Genomic DNA, 24,449 nt, shown 5'->3' with positions numbered 1-24,449 from the left:
CTCCATGCTGCAAAGAATGAACATCTGTGCAACCAATACCTATAAACCAGACTAGGGCCGGACATTTAAGGCCAGAAGCTTCAAACCGCAAAGCAACCGAAATTGCTTGTTTCCTCCTCCCCTACTTCTTTTGAAACCATTGGAGACAAACCTTTCAGGCTCAGAGTTTTTTTTTTTTTTTTTTTTTTTTCAGTAAAAGCACCTTCCCCTACACTGAATCAGTAAAAATTTCCATTCAGCAGGGAAGAGAGAATGAACTTTTGCTGAGAAACCTGAGTTTTGACTCCCTTCACTCATGCAATCACTCAGGCCATCACTCAGGGAAACTTTAAATCCAACCAAACCCCTTCTGCTAATCTCACTGGGGAAAGATCTGGAAAAAGCCAAACCCTAATCTTAACTCTAGTGTAAATCAGACAAAAAGTGGTCTCCCACTGAGGCGTGGGGTACTAATATGATAGTCTTGCACCCTACCTTTTCCAGGACAAATCTTGCAAAGTGGGAGTAGTTGAGGAGATGACATGGGAAGGCGCAAGGACAGGAGCATCTTGTCTTTAAGGGGGCCTTTGTGGTCCTTAAGTGGTTCCTTGCTGAATGTTTAACACTGATGGACTGATGGACTTCTCGACCCTCCAAATACTGTATACAATCAGGAGACCAAGCTATAAATATCAACTTTGGAGATTTTGTATAACTGAGGCAAACAACATAGACTTTGCTTTGAGTGATTTCTCATAAAAGGTGTCACCTTTCCCCTAGTAAATATCAAGTTCATCAGGAACTTTGCCTAATTTCTGAGTTCCATGATAAAACTACTCCCCTGGAATGGAAGACTTACCATTTATGATACCAAGTTTTTTTTAACCAATCATAACTTATTCCCTGACTCTGAGGCCTTATTCTTTTTGGACTCCCCAAAAGCAATAAAAAAGAGAGCAGTCCCTTTTGTTTGGGGGGTCTAAGTTATTTATTGGTAAATTTACACTTTGTTAATAAAATGATTATGCAGGGCAGCTAGGTGGTACAGTGGATAGAGCACCAACTCTGAAGTCAGGAGGACTTGAGTTTAAATCTGACCTCAAGACACTTAGCACTTCCTAGCTGTGTGACCTTGGGCAAATCACTTAACCCCAATTGCCTCAGCAATAAATAAATGAATGAACAAAATTATTATGCATAGAACTTTGTGCCTCAGTTTACCTTATTTAAACTGTTACACACTTCCCTAGAAGAGTACTGATGTGCTTTAGGAGCACGTGTTTTCGAAACCAAATGAAGAGACTGTAAAGCATCAAATGATGTGGTTTGGTCATGTGAAAAAATGCACAATGGCCATTCTCTTTGGCAAAAGATCGGTTTATTTAGAAAAGGTTCAGAAAAAATGAAGAGACACAATAGACATCAGAAATGGTAAATATGAACTAGAGTTGGAAAACCATATACATATATATAATTAGCAAGAAAAAGGTTTTAACAATTGATAATGGAAAAGACAAGTTCCCCAGTGGAACTCTTTTGGCTGACAGGTTAAATCTATAAAAGAGCTTTTCACCCTAAAAGAGTTATTTAACAGGTTTGTATCCCAAAGAAATCATAAAAAAGGGAAAAGGACCCACATGTGCAAAAATGTTGGGAGCAACCCTTTATGAAGTGGCAAGAAACTAGAAAATGAGTGGATGCCAGTCAGCTGGGAATGGCTGAATAAGTTATGGTACCATGAATGTTATGGAATATTATTGTTCTATAAGAAACCATCAGGATTGCAATAACTGTATAAATATGTTTACATATATTAGATTTAACATATATTTTAACATATTTAACATGTGTTGGACTACCTGCCTTCTAGGGGAGGAGGTGGGGGAAAAAATTTGGAATGGAAAGTTTTGCAAAGGTCAGTGTTGAAAAATTACCCCCGCATGTTTTGTAAATAAAACGCTTTAAAGGGATCAAGTGATCTTTAAAACCTTCTGAAGACAATCAGAATCGATTCAACCGAGTCTTAAACCTGGATCATATACCAGCACCATTTTAGGAAACTGGATCATATTTGGGCCAGAAGAGGCTTCAGTTTCTTAGGGTACACTTTTGTAACTTTTTAGACTTTCTGGAGTACAATCAATAGCATTTTGAGGCAGAGTGGAAGTGGGGGAACATGTAAACCTTGGGGTCGGAATGTTAACTCTGTGGTTCCAAGAGTTGCCAAAGTTCAGGTCTGTTCAAATGGGATGATGTTTTCTCTGTAATTCATCTTAGTAGAACACATTGTTTGAGCAGGCAACATTTAGGATAGTAAAGGCCTCCTGGAGATAATCAAATCAGGTACAAGGGAAATCAAATAGTCAAGAGGGTCTACCTCTATATACACAACATTCATGGTCTCAGAGGTTACTTTTCAATACTTTTGGAGGAGCAAATATCTCCCCCAAACTGAAGGTACACAGGTTTAACTACCTCCTCCAAATATTTAACAATTTGAGAGTGTTAAAGGGCCAGCACTTGGGACCCAATTTCTCGTTTCAAAAGAAAAGTCATCCCAAACCTATTCTGTTCCTTAAATTCTTGACACGGGGGATGCTGTGAGTCTGGAAGAAGAGGCAAGTAGTACCTGGCTCCTTCTTCAAAGGAAGGAATGTTCCTCTTGGGATTTCAGAGAAAATAACTGAGAAGGGCTCATCAGATCCTCCTAGATACATTGCTTCCTACAACTGGCAGCTGTTACCTTTTAATGTATAAACCGTGAAAAATAGCTGCTATACCCAGGGGAGAAAGAAACAGTGCACATAAGAGAAAGCCAGAGTTAAGAGGCTTGAATAAATGATATAAATGAAAAAGTTTCTATTAAATGTTTACTACAAAACAAAATCTGAGGATATTAAAAAAAGGAAACTGAGACTCTTGGTTTTTAATTAGAAAAGACAATTCAACTACAGGATGAGTAAAAATATTCCCAAAACCACAGGATAAAAAATGGCAAGGTCCAATGATCTTTAGGGATATAGAAGGATGTTCTTTATGGGTAGCAGAAGTTGCAGGTATAGTCCAAACAGGACTGGTCTGTAATATGGGAATGGCTAGAGTGAGACAGAGCAGGCTAGAGATAGTGGTGGTTCAATTCATTTCACAGTGAGGAAGGCAAGTTTTTAAAAACTAAGACCTCCTGGAGAGGTTTCATCTTTCTAGGCAAAGGCAGTGTTGATACACATAAAAACACAAGGAGGGAAACGTGCTATGTTCACTTTTTTCTGCTTTGTTTTTTCTCTCCCATGGTTTTTCCCTTTTGTTTTCATTTTTCTTCCAACATCATTCAAAAAAAAAAAAAAAAAGTGTATTTAAAGAATATACACATTAAAAAAAAAAAAAAAAACAACGAAAAAAGAAAACATAAGGGAGAAGGGAACTTGGATCAGAGCACAATGATTCCCAGGTTTTGAAACAGTTCCAACGGCAGGCCCACCCCTGCACAGGCATTTTAAGAACACGGGTGTTTTTAAGTCCTGAGGGAATAGTGCTTAAATTGATTGTGTCAAATCTTGAGGGTGACTGAGCCTTGTGACTGTTCGACAGGCGTACTGAACCAGAGTTAGCAGGACAGGAAGAGAAGTACAATAGTTTCTAGTTCAGTTCATTTCACAGTTACATAAGCACAGGAATTCGGGGATTGTGAGTGTGTCAAGAGTCTTGATTTATCACCTTCTAATGCAGCATGTGAGTTGTAGCTCTGGTTACCAAGCTAGACTATTTTCTGGGAAATTGGAAGTTCTAACATGAATTAATATGGAAATCAATCTTTTGACACAGAAGAGGTAGAGATGAGATGCTCTTCAGGTCTGTCTGGAGCTGGGTCTCTCTGTGCTATCAGAAATCTCCTTTTCTGTCTCTTTCTTATTTGGCTGCCAGATCTTACAAACTTACAAAGTCAGTGAAAGAATGACAGGAAGGATGAGAAAAGAGCAGTAGTTCCCCAAATGGATCCTGGGCAAGGGGAAGTTAATTATCCCAAGGATCTCAAGGAGATCAGAAAACTAGTGATAGTTTTCCTTTGGCTACATGGGTAACAGAGGTTTGTGATCTTGAATCGGCTAATGATGATTAAGGACATCGAAATGAAGAGAATTTGCTCAAGGCTATTCCAAGGTGCCTCCTGAGCTTTCATTTTTTTAATATAAGGGTCCCCTGCACTGGGCTATTGACAATACTTCCATTTTCATGTTTCCAGGATTCTAGGTAGTAATTGGCTTAATGGGATTTAGGGATCAGGTCTCCCCACTTATTTCCTATAGGGACCAAGGTGCCACCCCAAATACCCAAACTCCTTCAAGTGGGCTGACCTGAGCCTTTTTATCACTGTTTTAGGAGCAGAGATTTTCCCAACAAGTTGGGAAGGAGGGAAAGAAGAAAAGCAGGAAATTAGTAGTTATTGAGCATCTACTGTATATCATTTTATAAAGGGCTTTATAAATATTATTTAGGGAAGTAAGGCAAAAAAAAAAAAAAATTTCATAGGCAAGTAGACAACCAAATCTCCTAAAGAGTTGGTTTGTTTTTGAAACTGTTTCTCAGTGGTTTGATCAATGCTAAGGGCAGTGTTACTGATATTTACTTCTCAAGAAAATACCATTACAGATGCCAAAATTTGTTTTTGGTTTGTTTGTTTTGGTTTTTTAAAGTCAAATGGTACATTGAAACTTCACATTGCTCAAGGGATGGAACAGACAAACAGAGCTACTGATACAACAGGCAGGAGGCTGGGGAGAAGAAGAGCAATAGAATCAGGCAGCTCCCGCCTGTCCAGGAATCCAACAGGGTAAGCCTAGAACAGGGTGATCATTTCCGATGAGCACCAGAGAGGTCTTTATATGCTGGACTGCTGATCCAGCAGCAAAGCATGTTATTATGAACCTCCTGGAGGGCACAGATCATGGGTGAGAGATATCAACAATCCCTAAGGGTTCTCCACATCCACGATCTACAATTAAGGCAAAGTACAGCCATCTCCAAGGTAGGGCTAAGGCACAGGAACAGGGTGTTTGTTAAAACACCGCCATAATCCAGATGCTTTTTTTTTTTTTAAACCTCCCTCCCTCCCTTCTCCCAAGATTATATCTCTCACCTTCATTAGAGTTGTTTCCATTTTCAGGGTCCCAGTGCTGCTGGCTAACAGGGACGGCAAGCCTGGGCTTTTTAATTCTTTTGTACTTCTGCTTAAGAGAAACACAAAATCTATTCTCTCCAAGCACCAAGGGTCTATGAAGAGCATCCCTTCACTCAGTTTAGACTGGGCGTTATCCTTAAAATCTTGGAATGGGAAAGTTCCCCCAGATTAGGAATTTAAGGCAGAAGCTGAAATTACAAAAAGACGACAGAAATCACATCTCCTAATAAGAAGCCAGGGTTTGGGTTTTATAAAAATTATTTCTCAGTGGCTTGGGCCACATCAAGAGGATGGGTTTGGAGACTCCCCTACAGTCTAGGCTTTCAGAAGTGACTTGTCTCTTAGGACAGCTAATAAGTCAACTGACGTTGGCATTGGCGTATAAGCCAATAAGGGCACTCCCTTTTCCAATGACCAAGCTGTTTACAGTAAAAGCACGCATTAGGGTGATAGGACCTCTGAGGACTTTTAGGGCCTTGCCAAACAACCACCTTCAGCTCTGATCTAAGCTCCCAGTAGACTTCAGCTATGGTTACTAATTCTTGCATGGATAGTTCTTTCCACTTCACATAAGTATGCAACTGTTCTTGAATTTGGGGGAGAAGGCCTTGGACAAAAGTGATCGCCATCCCTTGGGTGGCACCATTGGCTGGGTCATCAATGCCAGAGTGTTCCTCAAAGACTTTATTAAATCGATCAAAATACCTGCTAGGTTCCTCATTCATTTCTTGCTTACAGCTTATAATTTTCCCCCAATTCGATTTTTTGCGGCAGACCATTGGAATAGCATTGAGTAAAGCCTGCCAGACCCAAATTAAGTGTTTCCCTTTCCCAGGATCATCCATTGGCCAAAGTGCCTCTTCAAAGAGGTCCTTTCTGACTTTTCTGGGCAGTTTAATTTTCAAAAAAGTGTTTATGTCTGCCCAGGAGGGGTTAAAAATATCAATGATATAAGACAGCTGTTTCCTAAACTCCATTGGGTTTTCCTCAATGCTAGGAAGCTTATGAACCATAAGAAACAAATCCTGAGGTCTAATAGCACAATCACCAAAACATTTGTTCCACTCTGGGTACCCCATCCCTGCAGGTCTGGGAGGACACAGCCAGGTGTGTCCAGCATTTGAGACTTCTAATAGGGGTAGGGGTAAGGAAGAGGAGGGAGCTAGAGCCGGAAGTGGAGGGGCAGCAGCTGGAACTGGAGCCGGAGGTGGAGGGGCAGCAGCTGGAACTGGAGCCGGAGGTGGAGGGGCAGCAGCTGGAACTGGAGCCGGAGGTGGAGGGGCAGCAGGAGCCGGAGGTGGAGGGGCAGCAGCTGGAACTGGAGCCGGAGGTGGAGGGGCAGCAGCTGGAACTGGAGCCGGAGGTGGAGGGGCAGCAGCTGGAGATGAAGGTGGTGGTGGAGGGGCAGCAGCTGGAGATGGAGGTGGTGGTGGAGGGGCAGCAGCGGGAGATGGAGGTGGAGGGGCAGCAGCTGGAGATGGAGGGGCAGGAGCTTTCTTTTTGGGAACTTTTTGAGAACTCGGGATCTTCTGTTTTGGTGGAGAGTGATTTAAAGACTCAAAAGTACGGATCTTATCTTCCAGTTTCTTAATGGTATCCATATGATGCCGATTCTGAGCTTCTGTGTGCCAATCAAAGAAAGCTTTCCACTCACCTTGCCTGACTTTAGAGCCTTGAGCTTCCAGGACCTTCTTCAGGTGCACTATTTTACCCAAGTCAAATGATCCTTCTAGTGGAAACCACTGAGAGCCATCATAAGGCTCATCAGCTCGTGTAAGCCTATTCCAGCGAAGCAGAAATTTGCAGCACTTTGGCTGGTAATGGACATACATATATGATACTGGCGTTCCTACCTCTGGAAAAGCTTGTTTTCTACCTTTAGAAGTGTTGTTCCCCATTCCGGCAGCTCTTCCAACCTGTCCAATGAACAGTCCTGTTCAGGTTGACCTGAACAATGGCCAACCAAAGTCTCAACCCTCACCAATCCCTCTTGAACCCTGGTATGATACTCAACAGGGGTAATTCATGTGGCCTTTCTGCTACCCTATCACCTCTGTCCTGGCTCTGGGGCACCTATTTGCCTGCCTTATACAAATAATCTTAACTCCTAATCATTGTCTATGTGCAAAAAGAACAAGGCCACATCCATTAACCAAGCTGTAACAGTGTGGAGAAAGAAGATTTCATCCCTTTAAGTAAGCCAGGAGGGAACCCAGGAGAGATGCCCACAGGACTTTTGGGATGACCACAGGTACCAATAGTTAAAGAGTTCTGCTATTCTTGCTTGCACATCAATAACGGGTACCTTGTGTCTGAAGAAAAGAGCAGTGTCTGGGGCACACAACCAGCATGTGCCCAATGATAAAAAGCCTTCCTATCGCTTCTTGGGATCCCAGTCCCAGGACAGGTTTCTAACCAATATTAAAGTAAAAGGGCTTCGGAAGATCATGATCACCTGGTTGGAATAATCAGATGCAAGCAAGCTATAACCACAGACACTTTCAAAGTTAGTCTGACAACTAACTGGTGGTGTAATCCTAAAATCCCTCCGAGAGATATCAAAATGTCTTCTACTTACACACAGCGCCCAGAATTTGAAGGTGAGCAATCTGGTGAGAATTCCCAATAGATGCTGGCACCTAATCAAGGGCTCAGAGAACTGCAGAAAAATGAAAGAGAAACCATTTAGTGGGCTACAAGGAAACTAGCAGCCTCCTCTTTTTCTTTTTCTTTTTTTTTAATTATAGCTTTTTATTTACAAGATATATGCATGAGTAATTTTTCAGCATTGACAATTGCAAGACCTTTTGTTCCAACTTTTCCCCTCCTTCCCCCCACCCCTCCCCTCAAATGGCAGGTTGACCAATACATGTTAAATATGTAAAAGTATAAGTTAAATACAATATATATATACATGTCCATACAGTTATTTTGCTGTATGAAAAGAGTCGGACTTTGAAATAGTGTACAATTAGCCTGTGAAGGAAATCAAAAATGCAGGTGGATGAAAATAGAGGGAATGGGAATTCTATGTAGTGGTTCATAGTCATCTCCCAGGATTCTTTCACTGGGCGTAGCTGGTTCAGTTCATTACTGCTCTATTGGAATTGATTCAGTTCCTCTCGTTGCTGAGGATGGCCAGGTCCATCAGAACTGGTCATCATATAGTATTGTTGTTGAAGTATATAATGATTTCTTGGTCCTGCTCGTTTCACTCAGCATCAGTTCGTGTAAGTCTCTCCAGGTCTTTCTGAAATCATCCTGCTGATCATTTCTTACAGAACAATAATATTCCATAATATTCATATACCACAATTTATTCAGCCATTCTCCAATTGAAGGGCATCCCCGCAGTTTCCAGTTTCTGGCCACTACAAAGAGCAGCCTCCTCTTTTTCTAAATGGCTCCGAGGCACAGCATTTTGCATTTTTGCATGTAAATTACCAGTGCTTGACTAGATAACAGAAAATGGGTAATTAATTCAGAGTTTCCAGTGGGATAGGGATCTGAAAGAAGACTTTTCAACCAACCTCAGTCTAAGTGAAGGGAGGAAAGAGAATGAGAATGAAGAGGTCAAGCTGACAGAGAGGCAGGCTGCCCACCGGGATCCCAGAAGGGAAGATCCAAAAAGAAATTTATGCTTGAAACACGTTCCAATTGTTCAGTGACGAAGAAAGCCATATACACCTAGAGAGAGGCTTGTGGGAACTGAGTGTGGACCACAACATAGCATTTTCATGCTTTTTGTTGATGTTTGCTTGCATTTTTGTTTTCCTTCTCAGGTTTTTTTTCTGTTTATATCCGATTTTTCTTGTGCAGCAAGATAACTGTATAAATATGTATACAAATCTTAGATTTAACATATATTTTAACATATTTAACATGTATTGGATTACCTGCCATCTAGGGGAAGGGGTGGGGGCAAAGAAGGGGAAAATTTGGAACAGAAAATTTTGTAAGGGTCAATGTTGAAAAATTACCCATGCACATGGATTGTAAATAAAAACCTTTAACTAAAAAAAAAAAGGGGGGGGGGGAGCCATTTGATTTAGCAATTAATAGATCATCAGTAACTTTGGAAAGAGCCGTTTTAATTGATGAGGTTGGTAGCCAAATTATGGAGAGCTAAAAGAAGAAAGGAAGCAGAAGCATCAATTACAAGAGTTTAGCTTTTCATGAAGTTTAAACTTTAGCCTTAAAAGGAAGGTATGATAAAGGACAATCAATAGCTAGCAGGGTAAGAGTATTTTTGATGAAGAGGCGCGGGCATAGCTGTAAGCAGTAAGGAAGCAGTCAATACATAAGGACAGACCAAAGGTAAGAGAGAATGTAGTTGATGAAAGGGGCAATATGCCAGAGAAGATGGAGTGGAACGGGATCATTCGTCTATCTAGAGAAATTTGCCTTGGCAAGGATAGGGACTACCTTATCACATGAGAAGAATGCTAGAAGAGATTGTAGAGGAAGGAGCTCAGTTGAATTGGTGACCGTAGGGTCAAGAGAGTAAAGCAAAGAGAATATAACAACTACAAGGATGAGTGTTATGCCTCAGTTTCCCCGAGTTGGTACTGATGAGAGTAAAACTCTGCTTGATCTGTGGGAGCCCTGTAAAATGATGTAAAATCACCAACAAAACGTCTCCTTTGAGTTACTCTTCAGTACTCATCCCTCGTCAGTAGATGGGTCCAAATCCCCCCCCTCTTTCCTGCCAGCTAGGAACTGGGCCTCAGGATTCTGGCTGCTCTGTGTCAGAAAGTCATAAAACTGCAGATGGCTTATCTCCAAATGCTTAGATGACCCCTTATCTTTATAATCTCAAACATGCCGTCTCTAGCTTCTTCACTTATTAGAATTTATGATCCTTCCTTCTTTATCCCTAACCTGTCAAAACTGAATTTATGGTCCTTCCCTGTAGTTCCTGCTTCCCTATAGACCCTATATGAGTCTGGAATCTCTCGATCCTTGCTTTGAGGTAAGAGTCCCATTCAGGCGGACAGTCCAAGCTCTCCATTAATAAAACAACAAAAACCTCTCGTCTCTATCGTGCCTCGGTTTCTCTGGCGCTACATGATCTGGAAAAGACCTGAGGGATTTAGAAATCAGAAGTTATGACGAGGGTTAAGAGCAGAGTTTTGAGCTGCAAGGCAAAGGGAAAGGGGCCATGACAACAGAGTGACTAGTTAAGGGGATGGCAGCGTTCATTTATGGGGTATGGCAAGATCAACTATCTGTCACTAAGGGGGGGAAGGAAGAGCAGGGGATGGAAAATAAGCAATTACATGGACTGGGAGGTTTAAAAAAAAAAAAAAAGAAATTACGCTTTTGCTTCTCAAGGGCTAATGATGCCGTTTATCAAACTTCCCCACGGTCCTCCTAGAAACAGAAAAAACAAACAAATGAGAGAGGGCTGGGGGGGGGGGGGGGGGGGGGGGACCGCCCGCTTCCTGCACGCTGGACACGGGATACAAAGTAACGCAAACAGAAACCTGCTTAACCTACGTTGGGATTGGAGGCGGAGGGAGGGAGAAATTCAGGGACGCAAGATTTTGCGAGGGTAAATACTGAAAATTATTTTTGTATGTATTTGGAAAGATAAAAACAGTTAAAACAGTAAAAACAGATAAAAAACAGAGAAGATAAAAACAAGTAAAGATATTGTCTTTGGAGGTGGAAGACATAGTCAGCAAGACCGTTAAGTGCATTTTACAAGGAGGAAACTGAGGTCGGCGCAGGATTCGGACCCAGGTCCAAAGGAGCCAGATGCGCAGGATTCGGACCCAGGTCCAAAGGAGCCAGATGCGCAGGATTCGAACCCAGGTCCAAAGGAGCCAGATGCGCAGGATTCGGACCCAGGTCCAAAGGAGCCAGATGCGCAGGATTCGGACCCAGGTCCAAAGGAGCCAGATGCGCAGGATTCGAACCCAGGTCCAAAAGAGCCAGATGCGCAGGATTCGGACCCAGGTCCAAAGGAGCCAGATGCGCAGGATTCGGACCCAGGTCCAAAAGAGCCAGATGCGCAGGATTCGGACCCAGGTCCAAAAGAGCCAGATGCGCAGGATTCGAACCCAGGTCCAAAAGAGCCAGATGCGCAGGATTCGGACCCAGGTCCAAAGGAGCCAGATGCGCAGGATTCGAACCCAGGTCCAAAAGAGCCAGATGCGCAGGATTCGGACCCAGGTCCAAAAGAGCCAAATGCACAAGCAGAGAAGGCTCTGACTTAGGGGCAGTCGAGGAGAAAAGGACCTCAGAGGCAGGTCGCGAAAATGGCGCCAGGGAGGATGCTTTTCAACTGAGGGGTTTACCCAGCACAATTTCAAAGTCTCTAGGGCTAAGTTGTTGGACGCCTCCCCCAAGGCATCTGGCCTCCCCTCCCCCGCCCCTCGCGGGAAAGGTTGTAGGCGTCGCCTTCTAAAGGAGGAGGGGCGGGTTCCCTAGCCCTGAAGCATCGTGGGATATATGCGGGGACTTAGCTAAAGCATAGGCCCAACGGATCCCAAAGCATCATGGGATACGTAGTTCAAGCCAGACTCCCAAGCATCTTGATACAGGCTAAGGAATAAGGGCCCCTTTCCTCGCGAGCTGCCAGCGTGAGGATTCTGCCCCATACCCGCGAAGGACACAAACGTTGTCCATGTTTTTGCCCCGCCCCTCCGACGTGACGTAACGCTCCAATGCCGCCCGCACCCGGGCTGTCCATGTGTATCGCCTGCTCCAAGCCCAATGTCCACCAACGCCGCCAGAAATTCATCTCCCTTCTGCTCGAGGGGCATAAAAAGAGCCTTAAAGCGCTTCCACTCGCTCAATATATAGCCATTAATTGGGTCTGGGTCGCCTGCAACAGAAGCAGGCTTAGTTTAAACCCCTAAACACGCTTTCCAGGCTCCTCGGTCTGGTTTACTAACGCTGGCACGTGACCGGCGCGGAGTAGCCTCCATGTTGGGTGTGGCAGGCCAGGGTGGTTTTTTTTTTTTTTTTAAAGTTGGATAAACACTTGCTTGTTATTCCTGTTAATATAAAAACTAATAAAGCAGTATCTCCATATCTCAGGCCCTCACCAGTCAAAAACCAGAAAGACGTTTAAAAACCAGCCCCTTCCGCCACTCTCATTATGGCGGACTCTCTCGCTCGAAGCCCCCGGAAGTACGCTTGCGTCCCTTCAGCTTCCGGGAACTCTGCGCAGGCTCGGGCGGCCGGCACTCGCCGCACTATTGCTCGTCCCTTCTCTGAGCCGCGACTCTGAGCCGCCGCCATGTCCTACCCGGCTGAGGATTATGACAACGAGGTAACGGGGGCCCTGCTCCCCGGGCTGGGGTTAGGGGTCCGGGGGCGGGGGGGCGGGCGCGCAGTGAGGCGCGCGGTCCCGGCGGGCGCTCTCCGGCTCCTCCTTTCCCGGTTTTTCCCACCTTTCTCGCTTCCTGCCCTCCCCCACTTCTCCCCCTCCTCCCCCTTTTCGTTTCCCCTCCCCCCCCTTTTCGTTTCCCCTCCCCCCCTTTTCGTTTCCCCTCCCCCCCTTTTCGTTTCCCCTCCCCCCCTTTTCGTTTCCCCTCCCCCTGTCTGCTGCTTGCTCATCCTCTCTCGCACCTTTCCCCCTCCCCCTCGGTCTCCGCCCCTGTCCCCCTTCCCCCCGGGGGGGGGTGGGGGGGAGGGTTCTGCCCTCAGAGATGCTGCCCCCAGCTTGCGGGCTGCGGACGGGACGGGCTCAGAAGGGAGGTGCGGAGGGGCTGGGAAAGGCTGGGCTCAGGAGGAGCGCCGTGGGGGAGGGCCGGCGCTGGGCAGGGATGGAATGGAGCCTTTTCCCATTCAGCCCCTTGTCCCCGGGCACCTTCCGCTCCCGCGGTAAATCCCTCCGCTGCTTTTGGCTCCTCCTGCCGTGGGCCGGAGAGAGTCCTTGGGAAGGGAGGGCTTGGAGCCTTGGGGTTGGGGACCAACGAGGTGTTCTTTCTTTTCAGGCTGCGTACGATCCTTACGCGTATCCCGGCGACTATGACATGCACACAGGTGAGCGCTCCAGCCGGGCGTCATCTGGCCCGAGAGCCGCCTTTGGGCCGCGGGCCTTCGGAAACCAGGATCTACGGGTCCGTTCCGCAGTCGGCACGAGTGTTCGGCGGTGGTTGCAAAGAAAAGGCTTGGGAGGAGGGGAGGCGGTCAGCGGATGTGGGGGTCCGTCCCCCGGGAGCCGGCGCCTCCTGGAGAGATTGTTTAGCTCTTCTGTATCTGTGATGCCGCTGCCGAACAGCCAGGTGTGGGAGAAATCCTTTCTGCTGGCGGAGAGGTGACCCGCGTCACTCTTCTTAATACACCAAGTCTTACAGCTCTTCATGCATTTTGGGAGGATGCGCGGAGTTTGTGTCAAGTTTTGGTTTTAAAAGTGCCCGCTACTTCTGTGACTTGGGTTCGCTCTAAGCCTTTGCTTAGCAGCTTTGCCCCATCCCTTTGGTCAGTGGTGACTGAGAAGTGGTCTGACTGCTCTTCCACCTTTTCATCTCTCTAACCTGTAGGAGACCCAAAGCAGGACCTGGCCTATGAACGCCAATATGAGCAGCAGACCTACCAAGTGATTCCAGAAGTTATCAAGAACTTTATCCAGTATTTCCATAAAACTGTCTCCGACCTCATCGACCAGAAAGTTTATGAGCTTCAGGCCAGCCGGGTATCTAGTGATGTCATCGACCAAAAGGTCTATGAGATCCAGGACATCTATGAGAACAGGTATGGAGAGTCATGAGGGGCCCCTCCCTTGGGCTGCTTGGGCAGCCGTCTTCTCTTTCCTTCCTATATCCCTGGGAGACATCTGGATGGGGCATGTTACTCACGAATTTGCTTCCTCTCAAACCGCGCGGGATGGTTGCCATGGTTCAACGGCTTTCTGGTCTTTCCTGTCTCGTTTGGCTTAGTCTGTGTGCTACAGTATTAAACCGCAGTGCTTGTGTGTGGCCTCTCTGACCACTGGGAGCCTTGGAAAGTGTCCAGCCCGGTGGTCTCCAAGTAGCTCTCAATTCTAATGGGAGATCAGCTGTTATTCTTAATGAGTATGAAAGTGTCTGGTGCTATGGAGGAGCATCAGTCAGCATTCATTAAGCGCCTACTATGTGTCAGGCCCTGATAGCCACTCAAAATTAGAATCACAAAAGTGAAACATTCCCTCTTGCAAAGAGTTTACATTGTAATGTGGAGACCCTAATGGTGTGGGTGTGCAAGCTCACATGCATGCACACACTTCATGTTCTGTGCGTTGTACACACACATTTGTGTATCTCACATATAGATGCATGGACAGTAGGTGGTGCCATAACGGATGGGGCACTGGGCCTGGGCTTTGCAAGACTCCCGAGTTCGAATCCAAACTTAAACACTTAGATGTGTGGCCTGGGCAAGGCACCAATCCTGTTTGCCTCAGTTTCCTCACCTATAAAAATGAGCCCGAGAAGGAAACAGCAAGCTAGTTTAGTATTTTTGCCGAGAAAACCCCAAATGGAGTAACAGACATGAACAAGAAGAAATCAATATAACATTAAGGAACAGTTGTGTTCAGGATTATTAAGGACAGAGGACTCTGGTTAAGGGAATTGGGAGTAGCATCATGCAGAAGACGGTGCTTGAGCTGGGTCTCCAAGGGAGGGAGGGTGATGTGATAGTCAGCAGTCTAAAGGCCCAATAGCTACAGATGGGGTGTTCCGCAGGGGGCCAGATTGGCTGATTGGCAAGCTCAAGAAAAGGAAAGTGCATTAAGGCTGGAAGATTGGTCAGGGCCAGATCATGTAGGGCTTCAGTAGATAGGAAGTCACTGAGATGAAAGAAGTGAGCGCTTTGGGGCTGGATCTGCACTTTAGGAATATGAGCACCGTGTAGGAGAGACTAGGGAATAATCCCAGTAGGATGTGATGAGAGTCTGGCCCCGGGTGTCTAGTGAGGACAGAAGGAGTCATGCAAAGAGCTCTGGAGCAGTGGAGAGTCTTGTTTGGGAGAAGGTGAAGAAAGGGCTATAAACAGGCCACACAAGCTCCATTTTTCTTTGGAGAAGTTTTTAAGAAACCACATGAATGGTGGCCTTCTTCAAAATCCTTGGTTTCAAAGTCTTAACTTGAGACTCTTGACTATTCATTCTTAAAAGACCTGGTCGCTTTTTCACTCAAGTTGCCTGGGGGTTCCTGTTACCTAGAACTAATCTTGGGAGTGGAGGCCACATCTGGAGCAGGGATGTCTTTGGACCAATCTCTTAGGAGCTGGGGCTGCTCATCTGAGACCCACCTGGATGATTTTAGGCAGATTTCTCCCATGGTGCCTAGACTAGGGAGTCATCCTTTGTTTTAAGTAAATGAAAAACTCTGAAACAAGCTTGATGCTAGCCTTTATTAGGAGTTTTGTCTTGTTTTGTGCAAATGCAAGTGGACACATCTGGGGTAGAAATGGCATCATTAAACTATATGAAACTGCCTACTTGAATCTCCCTAAAAAGGAATACTCGGGCATTAACAAATTGTCTTTGACAGATTTTGGCTGAAAACATAAGGTGCAGACTTTCTCTTCCATGGTTCAAGGTTTCTTACTTGACAACAATTCTCTCTCATTCTCTCTGCGCTTTCTCTCTCTCTCTCCCCCCGCTTCCCTCCCTCCTCTCTCTCCTCCCCCTCCCCTCTTTCTTCCTCTCCCTCTCCTTTTCCCTCTCCCCTCCTCCTCTCTTTTTCTCCCTCTTTCCCCCTTCTCTTTCTCTTCTTCTTTAGCTGGACCAAGCTGACCGAAAGGTTCTTCAAGAATACCCCCTGGCCAGAAGCAGAGGCCATTGCCCCACAAGTTGGCAACGGTAGGAGTGCTGCTTGGGGCTTTTTTCCTTTTTGTCCCGAAGGACAATCTTGGGGAGGGGATGAGATGGAAATAGCCAAAGAAAACCAACCTTTGTCTTTGGGGTTTTCTAGGGGTTGCAGCAATTTTCTCTATTGATTAGAGAATTTTTCCCTGTGGGATGTTTTCCTAGGTAAATTTTACCTGTTGTACACCAGAGGGAACTGGAAGATATCATCTTTCCAGCCTGTCAGTGTCCTCATGGTTAGCAGTTTGGTAAAGAAATATCCATGGACTCCTCGCTAGATGCTGCTGCCACCACAGACATTTTAAGAAGTGCTCTGGGCAGCTAGGTGGTGCAGGAGATAGAGCACCAGCCCTGAAGTCAGGGAGACCTGAATTCAAATCCCACCTCGGACACTTAACACTTTCTGGTTGTGCGATCCTGGGCAAGTCACTTAATCCCAAATGCCTAAGCAAAAAAAAAAAAAAAATGTAGTGCCCTGTATTATTTGTGCTCAGAGCATGGATTCAAGGTTTCTAAAAATGATCTGGAATTTACTGCTAAAGTAAAGATTTCTGTTTCAAAGATAAGAGCAAGTTAATGGAAAGAAAGGACGTTTGTATGTCAAAAGATGTTAAGTACAAAATCAGGGCAAGATGTGAATTGCTTCCCAAACACATAATGGGAGCTGCTCTGGAATCTAAAAATACTGGCCAGTGGTTTTCTTAGTCAGAGAGTCATTAATTTCTTTACTCATAACTAGTTCTTCATCTGGAGTTAAATTAGCAGAGATTGCCACTCGATTCCCTGCTTGAAGGAAAACCTCAGGCAGTTACAGATAAATGACAGCCATGGGACCAACTAGGAAGGATTTAGGAGCTCGTAGGTCAGAGGGAAGGGTGTGCTTCCAGAGAGGCTCATCCTCCTTTGTACGGGAACAGTAAAAGAGTAGAGGATGCCGCTTCTTTGGAGCCTTTCTCCTGAAATTGAGGTTGTTGAAGGGGCTTCAGCCTGCCAGGTCTCACATCCCCTGGCTTCAATCATTGACCATTTTGGGCTGTTAGACCCAGCATCCAGATTCAGCAGATGTTTCATTCTCTCTGAGGGAACTGAGTCTCCCTCTCGGGTGCTCTGAGGGGGGAGAAAAGACATTGAATTGGGGGGTTGGGACCAGGAGGAGCTGCTGCCTTCTTGGGTGCGCTTGCTCAGGGAGAGGACCCAGTGAGGAGAAGCCCAGCCCCCAGGTCCTCGGTAACTGCCATCTCTCCTGACCTCTGCCAATTTTCCTAGATGCAGTCTTCCTGATTCTCTACAAGGAGCTCTATTACAGACACATCTATGCCAAAGTCAGTGTGAGTATCTGCCTTGGGCCGCTTCCTGTCCCCATGAGTCCTGCCACAAACCACCTTGGTTTCTGTGGCAGCAGCCGCCGCTCCCCCTTCCCCTTGGTCTTGGCTCTTGCTGTGGCCTATTTTAGCCTGAGAGCCAGCTGGTGTTTTCTGACCCAGATCAGAAATGATAACCGGCCTGGTCGAGGCAGGGAGGGGGAGATGGCTGCTGCCATCTGATTGTTGGCAGAATTCTCTTCGAAGTCCCCTGGACCTTGGGATCGGCCATCCCCATCCCCACTTCCTACCTTCGCTGATTTGCTCGTTCTGGACTCTGCCAATGGTGCCCTCCTTCCTCCCTGGTGAGATGAAGAGCCTTCTCACTCTGGACTGGGTGCTAGTCATGAGCTTTTTCTCCCATGAATCCTTTACACACCACCTTGGCAGTGTATTGTGGCAGTGAATTATGGGGTTGAAAGGAGAAATTAAGTTTGGAATCCTCATGTTACTTTTCCAGGGTGGGCCTTCCTTGGAACAGAGATTTGAATCCTACTACAACTACTGCAACCTCTTCAACTACATTCTCAGTGAGTCTTGGGCCTCCTAGAGGACTCGAGTAGCAGGGGAGGCTCCAGCTTTTTTATCAAGTCCTTACATGTGGTGGGGGTCGGGGAGGGGGCTGGGGTTAACTTGTCATCAGTTAGTTTTATGGGATTATCGGTTATGTACTGTGCGAGCCCTTCAGCCTTGGAGTGCAGAAAGTCACTGCCTGATCTCCCACCATTTAAACTGCTGTCTGCTGTCCCCCGCAGATGCTGACGGGCCTGCCCCCCTCGAGCTGCCCAACCAGTGGCTGTGGGATATCATCGATGAATTCATCTACCAGGTATCCTATCTGTGAAGGCCGGCCCCGCTCCGCCCTGGGCTCTGCACCTCTCGGTATCCCTTCAGGGGAGCTGGGTCATGAGGAGCATCATCTCAGCCCTTCTGCCAAGTGTAACCGGGAGGTGGAGGAGCAGTCTGAAACCACCAGTTGGCGTGGCCCCAGCAGTCCTGGGGGGTGGGGTGGGGGAGGCACCTGTGGGGGATGACCAAGTGTCCCATGGACATCTTATCTCCGTGGTAATCTCTTCTGAACCTCATGGCATCTTGGGGAGAATTGGAGACCCTGTCCTAGTTTTTCAGCTAAGGAAACTGAGGCTCACTAAGGTTTCCCCAGAGTTGTACAGTTAATCAGCAAAGAGACTGGGGTTCCAGTTGGCTGGGATTTCCAGCTTGTGACGTAAATGATGAGGTCCTGTTTGGGGGTGAGGAAGACTGACACCCCTGTGAGCCTTTTGAGGTTGATCGCAGTGAGCTTAGGCCAGCAGGCAGAGGCCCTCAGAATTAGAAGCTGTGAGGGCCTGCCTGAGACACATGGAGAAACTGATGCTCAGGGCAGGGAAGTAACTTCGTCAGTCTCAGATAATCTAGAGAGCTGGAGCACAAATCAGGCTTTCTTCCAGGAGATCTCACATCCCATCTGTTCCTCACTCCTTGTCCTCCAGGGAGCTGGACAGTGGACCTGTGGGACAATATGGCCAACATTTACTCTTAGGATTTAGAGCCATTGAGTAGGACCTTCAAGACCTTTTTTCTAGTACAACCCCCTTATTTTATTCTTTTCTCTATTTTAAAGAGAAGAGAATCAGCCTAGAGAGACTCAATGACCTCCTTTCAGTAGCTGAACTAGGAATCACATCCCAACAGCTGGTTGTCAGTGCAGGCCGCCCCACACTGAACCATGGTCAAGGGACTGTCCAAGTGAACCCAAGGGACCCTTGAAGCATAGACAGTGACCAGTCATTTTCCTCTGTTCTAAATGTCACTCAGGCAGCAATGTGTCTTCTAATTGGACAATTTAAAGTTATCCACTTCATCCAGAAGGAAACAGACAGTGCATGAGGACAGGGTCTTGGAGGGGCATCTTGCTCCCTGTCCTTGGAGGCTGTTGGCCCCAGTTCCCACTTTCTTTGCCCATTTCCCTTTGGCTGACACACATACTCTTTCTGCCAGATGTCATCCTGGTTGCAAATTCAATTGGTTAATTGGTCTATGGGATTTAAGAGGATCAGCCACATTTATCCTTCTTAGAACCGTGGGCTTGGGTTTATCTAGCAACTTTCTCTTAGAGAGCTTCAGCTCCTTTATCTGTCCAGGACAGACAATGGGAAACTCCTCTGGTGACAGACACGAGCTTGCTGATGTACCTTTGATGGTTTGACTCTGGTGCTTTTTCATGGGATCCATGAGTTTAAGAAACTTAACTAAAATGCCTTCTTGTTGGACACTTGTAAAATATTCAGTGGTGAGCTCTTACTTTTTCTTGACTCAAAAATCCATTTTTTTGAGTTTACAGAGATGAATGCAGGTTAGCTCTTTGGGAGAGAGGCCTTGGGTAGAAAATCATGGCAGCAGCTAATGAAGGAGGCCTGGAAGGCCACAGATACCTTTCGAGCTGCCCTCTAAAAGCACAGAGACCCTTCACGTAGTGGGTCAGTCATGCTCCTTGGAGCCTCTCCAGTGACTCGTGCTTTTGTTTTTCCCTCTCCTCTAGTTTCAGTCTTTCAGCCAATACCGATGCAAGACAGCCAAGAAGTCAGAAGAAGAGATTGACTTTCTTCGTTCCAACCCCAAGATCTGGAACGTCCACAGTGTCCTGAACGTGCTTCACTCTCTAGTAGACAAATCCAACATCAACCGACAGCTAGAAGTCTACACGAGCGGAGGTGAGGGGAGGCCCATCCTCAGGAGCCTCTGGGGCTCCTCATATACCCCATAGTCATGGTGCTCCAGATGGACGTGGAAACAGAAGCTTGTGGGGTCCCCCATCACCTGCGTGCGAGCCGGGCCTGACACTCGGGCTTCCTGGGCTGTCCTTGGGGCTGCCGTGCCTGCTTAGGGTGTCTCCTTGCAGAATGTACCCCCAGGTTTCTTTCCTGAGCCAGAGGGGAGGGCAGGTACCCAAAATGGGTCTGGCTGATGCATTGCAGGTGTGGCAGTGGAAGGAGGCTGCTCAGGGGGAGTCACCCTTCCTGTGTCTCAGGATATGTTGGCTTTTGGGGGCCTGGCTCTGGGACAGTCCAGGACTCTCGGGCCCTGGCCTTGGGTCTTTGCTGCTACCTCCGTGGTATCAGACTCACTCAGGCCCTGCCAGACCATATAACATTTGCTTTGTCAGACATTTCCTAATTACACTTTTAATTGGATTCTGGGGGGTAGAGGGAGCAGGTTTGATGCTCCTCAGGGGCCTACCTTGCCTTGCCCCTCTGAGACCCTGTCCTCATGCACTGTCTGTTCCTTCGGGTAACCTTAAATTGCCCAATGAGAAGACGCATTGCTGCCTGAGTGACATTTGGAGCAGAGGGAAATGACTGGTCACTGTCTGTGTTTCAAGGGTCCCTTGGGTTCACTTGGACAGTCCCTTGACCATGGCTCAGTGTGGGGTGGCCTGCACTGACAAGCAGCTGTTGGGATGTGATTCCTAGCTCAGCTACTGTAAGGAGGTCATGGAGTCTCTCTAGGCCTTTGGCTCCCAAGCTGGTACAGAGGTGCTAAATGCGAGTCTCTCCCCTACCAGGTGACCCCGAGAGTGTGGCTGGAGAATATGGCCGGCACTCTCTCTACAAGATGCTCGGCTACTTCAGCTTAGTGGGGCTGCTCCGGCTGCACTCCCTCTTGGGGGATTACTACCAGGCCATCAAGGTGCTCGAGAACATTGAGCTCAACAAGAAGGTAACCCCTCCCCAGAGTGGGGGGTGGCCCCGGGCTGGAGGAAGGGTCTGGGAGGCCTCTGGGTAGAGAGCAGCGGGTGAAGAATGGCAAGGGAGCACCCTCTGTGGGCTCCTGGGCCTTGCTGAATTTGTCCTCCTCTTATTCTTTGAGAAAGTCTGTGTTCTTTTAAGCTTTAGTAGTTTTTCTGTTAGTGAATTTATCAGCTACTTTAAAAAAAATTATTATTAAGCATTAAGATTTTGGGGACCTTCCTCCCAGTGTCTCAGTGAGGAATTATTCATTTTCCCAGCCAGAATTTCATGTAGTGGTAGAAGCAGTTGGTGGTGATTGTTGGGCAGTTTATGGAGAGTTCAGGCTCTCCTTTGCTTCCCCCAACTCTGAAGTAGGTGAGCAGAGGCCTCGCTGTCCCCATAGCGCAGGTGCGTGGGAAGGTATGAATGGTGGAAGCCATTTAGCTTCTGGGCTAGTGGGAACCCAGGCCCCTGATTCAGGCCAGTTGCCCCATCACGTTGGCCGGGGGCCACCTGTGCCAGACTCCTGGGTCAAAGCGAAGCGTGTTTGGAGAGACCGTCGGGCCGTGAGGCACAGCCTGGCCTGAGCACCAGGGAGGGCTTTTATAACATGGGAGCTCCCACTGTCAGGAGAAAAGCAGCTCCGGCCCCTCTCAGCCTGTCAGGGAGCCATGCTTGTGGCGGGGAGGCAGAGCCTGCTGGGCTGCGGTCACTCACGGCTGCCCGGTCCCTTCCCAGAGCATGTATTCCCGGGTGCCTGAGTGCCAGGTCACCACCTATTACTACGTGGGCTTTGCCTATTTGATGATGCGGCGATACCAGGATGCCATCCGTGTCTTTGCCAACATCCTGCTCTACATCCAGAGGACCAAGAGCATGTTCCAGAGGACAACGTACAAGTACGAGATGGTGAGCAGGGGCGGCCCTTCTGTGTCCCCCAGAGGGTGGGTCTGCCCCCGGAGCCTTACTGAAGCTTCTCTCGCCTCCCCCACCCCCAGATCAACAAGCAGAATGAGCAGATGCACGCCCTGCTGGCCATCGCCCTGACCATGTACCCCATGCGCATCGACGAGAGCATCCACCTGCAGCTGCGGGAGAAGTACGGCGACAAGATGCTGCGCATGCAGAAGGGGGACCCCCAGGTGTACGAGGAGCTCTTCAGCTACTCCTGCCCCAAGTTCCTGTCCCCCGTGGTGCCCAACTACGACAACGTGCACCCCAACTACCACAAGGAGCCTTTCCTGCAGCAGCTCAAGGTGTTTGCGGACGAGGTGCAACAGCAGGCCCAGCTCTCCACCATCCGCAGCTTCCTGAAGCTCTACACCACCATGCCCGTGGCCAAGCTGGCCGGCTTCCTGGACCTCACCGAGCAGGAGTTCCGCATCCAGCTCTTGGTCTTCAAGCACAAGATGAAGAACCTGGTTTGGACCAGCGGCATCTCGGCCTTGGATGGGGAGTTCCAGTCGGCCTCGGAGGTGGACTTCTACATTGACAAGGTAGGGCTCGGCATCAACGCTGTGGATGTGCCGGCTCCTGGAGCTTTCCCAAGGGTAGTCCCCAAGTGCCATTGGAGGCAGCTCATGCCATGGAGGGGCTCACTCAGGGACCCCCCCCCGCTGCTCTCTGCCCTGCTCTGAGCAGCTATGCCTGGAGGGCCCCTGGGGTGGGGGGTGGGGTCTCTGTTCCAGGAATTAACCAACCCAGAGGTGGGCTAGAATGGGGAGGGAGAGAGAGGCATCCCCTCAGGGTCTGGAGTGTGGGAAAAGGTACCCAGTATGGAGGAGGGAGATTGTCCTACTCCTTCCTGTCTAAGGCTGGATGATCTAGGGGCCTGCGGTCTCTGATTCTGCAAACGGCCTGAAGCTTGGGGGGGCCTCTTCCTCAGCCCCTGTATTGCCAGTGTCCCAAGAACCCAAGGCTTATTGCAGAATGAACTGGGTCACTGAGCCCTGGGCTGTCATGGGAGGCTCTCATTGGCTCAGGGAGGTCGTGCTGGCCCCGGCTGCTAGGCTGGGGCCAAGACCCAGGAGTGCCGGGCGCGCGCATTTAGGGTTAACCCACACCTCTCTCACTGCCCCATAGGACATGATCCACATCGCCGATACCAAGGTGGCCCGCCGCTACGGAGACTTCTTCATCCGACAGATCCATAAATTTGAGGAGGTGAGAGGCCTGTGGGGCCCGGCACAGCCCACTTGGACAGCCCTGGGAGTGCTCACGAGCACTGAGGGGTGGCTCCCCTCCCTGGCCTGGAGGGAGGGCCTGGGGGCTCCATGAGGGTGTGCAGGCACCTCTAACCTTGCCTTCTCTCCTCCAGCTCAATCGAACCCTAAAGAAGATGGGCCAGAGACCCTGAGGGTGCCCCGTCTTTCGCCACTTTTATCCAGAATTCCTGTGGATGCTGACGTCTCAGGGACAGAACACGTTCTCCACCTTGTTGTGTTCTGGCCTTTTGATCCAGACCAGCAGGTCTTCCTTGCTGGGGTCGAACATTTAAATAAATCCCAGGAAGATAGATAGCCTCCTCTTGGAGTGAGATTTCTTTTCAGTCACTGTTTCAGAAGACCATGATCCCCTTCCCTGGCCCTGCCTCCCGGGGAAGACGGACCTTCCGCACTCAGTCCGAGGGGAATCTTCAGTTGGGTCCCACTCTCCAAGGCTCTAACCCTCTGAGCCTAACATCACCTCCAGGACCCCACGTGCTGGGGTGGGCAGTGTCAGGGCATTGGCAGCTGGGGCCTCCAGAGATCAGCAGACACCCAGAGGAGTTGGCACATGGAGATGATTGCCTGGGGCCTGTCGGTAGTGAGCCACTTGCTTCTTGGGATCATCCTGGTCAGCAGCCATGGTTCTGAACCCAGGCCCCAGACCTTGTTCCCTGCCTCCTCAGGTCCTGCAGTTTGGTTTGCCCTTTTGGGGGGTCGTTCCATGTTGGTGGGCTGACCTGGGCCTTGTCTGCATGCTTAGTACCCCTATAACTGATGAGGTTGGAGCCTCTCCCCAGCATGTGTAAAGTGGCAGGAAGCATGCTGGTATCGGGCCCAAGCAGAGCACTAACAATAGGTGGCTCACAGGGTGCCCGGGGACCCCGTTAGCACCCAGGAAGTGTCCCCCAAAGGCCCTGCTGGCAGGTATTGTGTCAGACTTCTTTCTGGCCTGTTTCTGTATCAGAATGTCCCTGAGGTCAGGCTGGGGAGGTTCTGCCCGGCACAGCTGGGGCTCTTTCCCCATGGGTCTGGGCCAGGCCACCCGGGAGCCCCGGCTGCTGGCCTGGAAGGTTGGTCTAGGCATTGGTACGGCTCTGGGCTTCTGGCTCCCAAAGGTCCAGCTGGGTCTGCCAGACAACAGAGAGGCACCCCCCCCCACACACACAGGTCACATGACCTCGAGTCTCACTA

The 24,449-nt window shown here is 48.3% G+C and overlaps 2 protein-coding genes across 3 annotated transcripts; one reads left to right on the top strand and one right to left on the bottom strand.

Annotated features, from left to right (window-relative positions):
* Positions 1–6,448: 6,448 nt before the first annotated feature.
* On the bottom strand, positions 6,449–12,406 carry LOC111721217. The gene is made up of 6 exons (XM_031940131.1): positions 12,273–12,406; positions 11,763–11,910; positions 10,897–11,586; positions 10,474–10,528; positions 7,734–7,814; positions 6,449–7,071 (listed from the first exon to the last, which is right to left on the bottom strand). Exons 1-4 carry the CDS (start codon positions 12,404–12,406, stop codon positions 10,508–10,510), a joined length of 993 nt encoding a protein of 330 aa, XP_031795991.1. The 3' UTR covers positions 6,449–7,071; positions 7,734–7,814; positions 10,474–10,507.
* On the top strand, positions 12,290–23,573 carry EIF3L (eukaryotic translation initiation factor 3 subunit L). Of its 2 annotated transcripts, XM_031940971.1 has the most exons (13): positions 12,290–12,437; positions 13,105–13,153; positions 13,654–13,864; positions 15,877–15,956; positions 17,229–17,290; positions 17,784–17,853; positions 18,079–18,152; positions 19,863–20,034; positions 20,886–21,040; positions 21,790–21,960; positions 22,050–22,547; positions 23,134–23,214; positions 23,369–23,573. In XM_031940971.1, the coding sequence occupies exons 1-13, from the start codon at positions 12,405–12,407 to the stop codon at positions 23,405–23,407; spliced, it is 1,695 nt and encodes a 564-aa protein (XP_031796831.1). In that variant the 5' UTR covers positions 12,290–12,404; the 3' UTR covers positions 23,408–23,573. The 2 variants fall into 2 exon arrangements, with proteins under 2 accessions (XP_031796831.1, XP_031796832.1); XM_031940972.1 differs by lacking the exons at positions 12,290–12,437; positions 13,105–13,153; positions 15,877–15,956 and having other exon boundaries at positions 13,786–13,864.
* Positions 23,574–24,449: the final 876 nt, after the last annotated feature.

Source organism: Sarcophilus harrisii, chromosome 5 (genome assembly GCF_902635505.1).
Source record: "Sarcophilus harrisii chromosome 5, mSarHar1.11, whole genome shotgun sequence".
NCBI classification, from domain to species: Eukaryota; Metazoa; Chordata; class Mammalia; order Dasyuromorphia; family Dasyuridae; genus Sarcophilus; species Sarcophilus harrisii.
The sequence above is the reverse complement of the archived record's forward strand: the minus strand, read 5'-3'. Positions and strand labels throughout refer to the sequence as shown.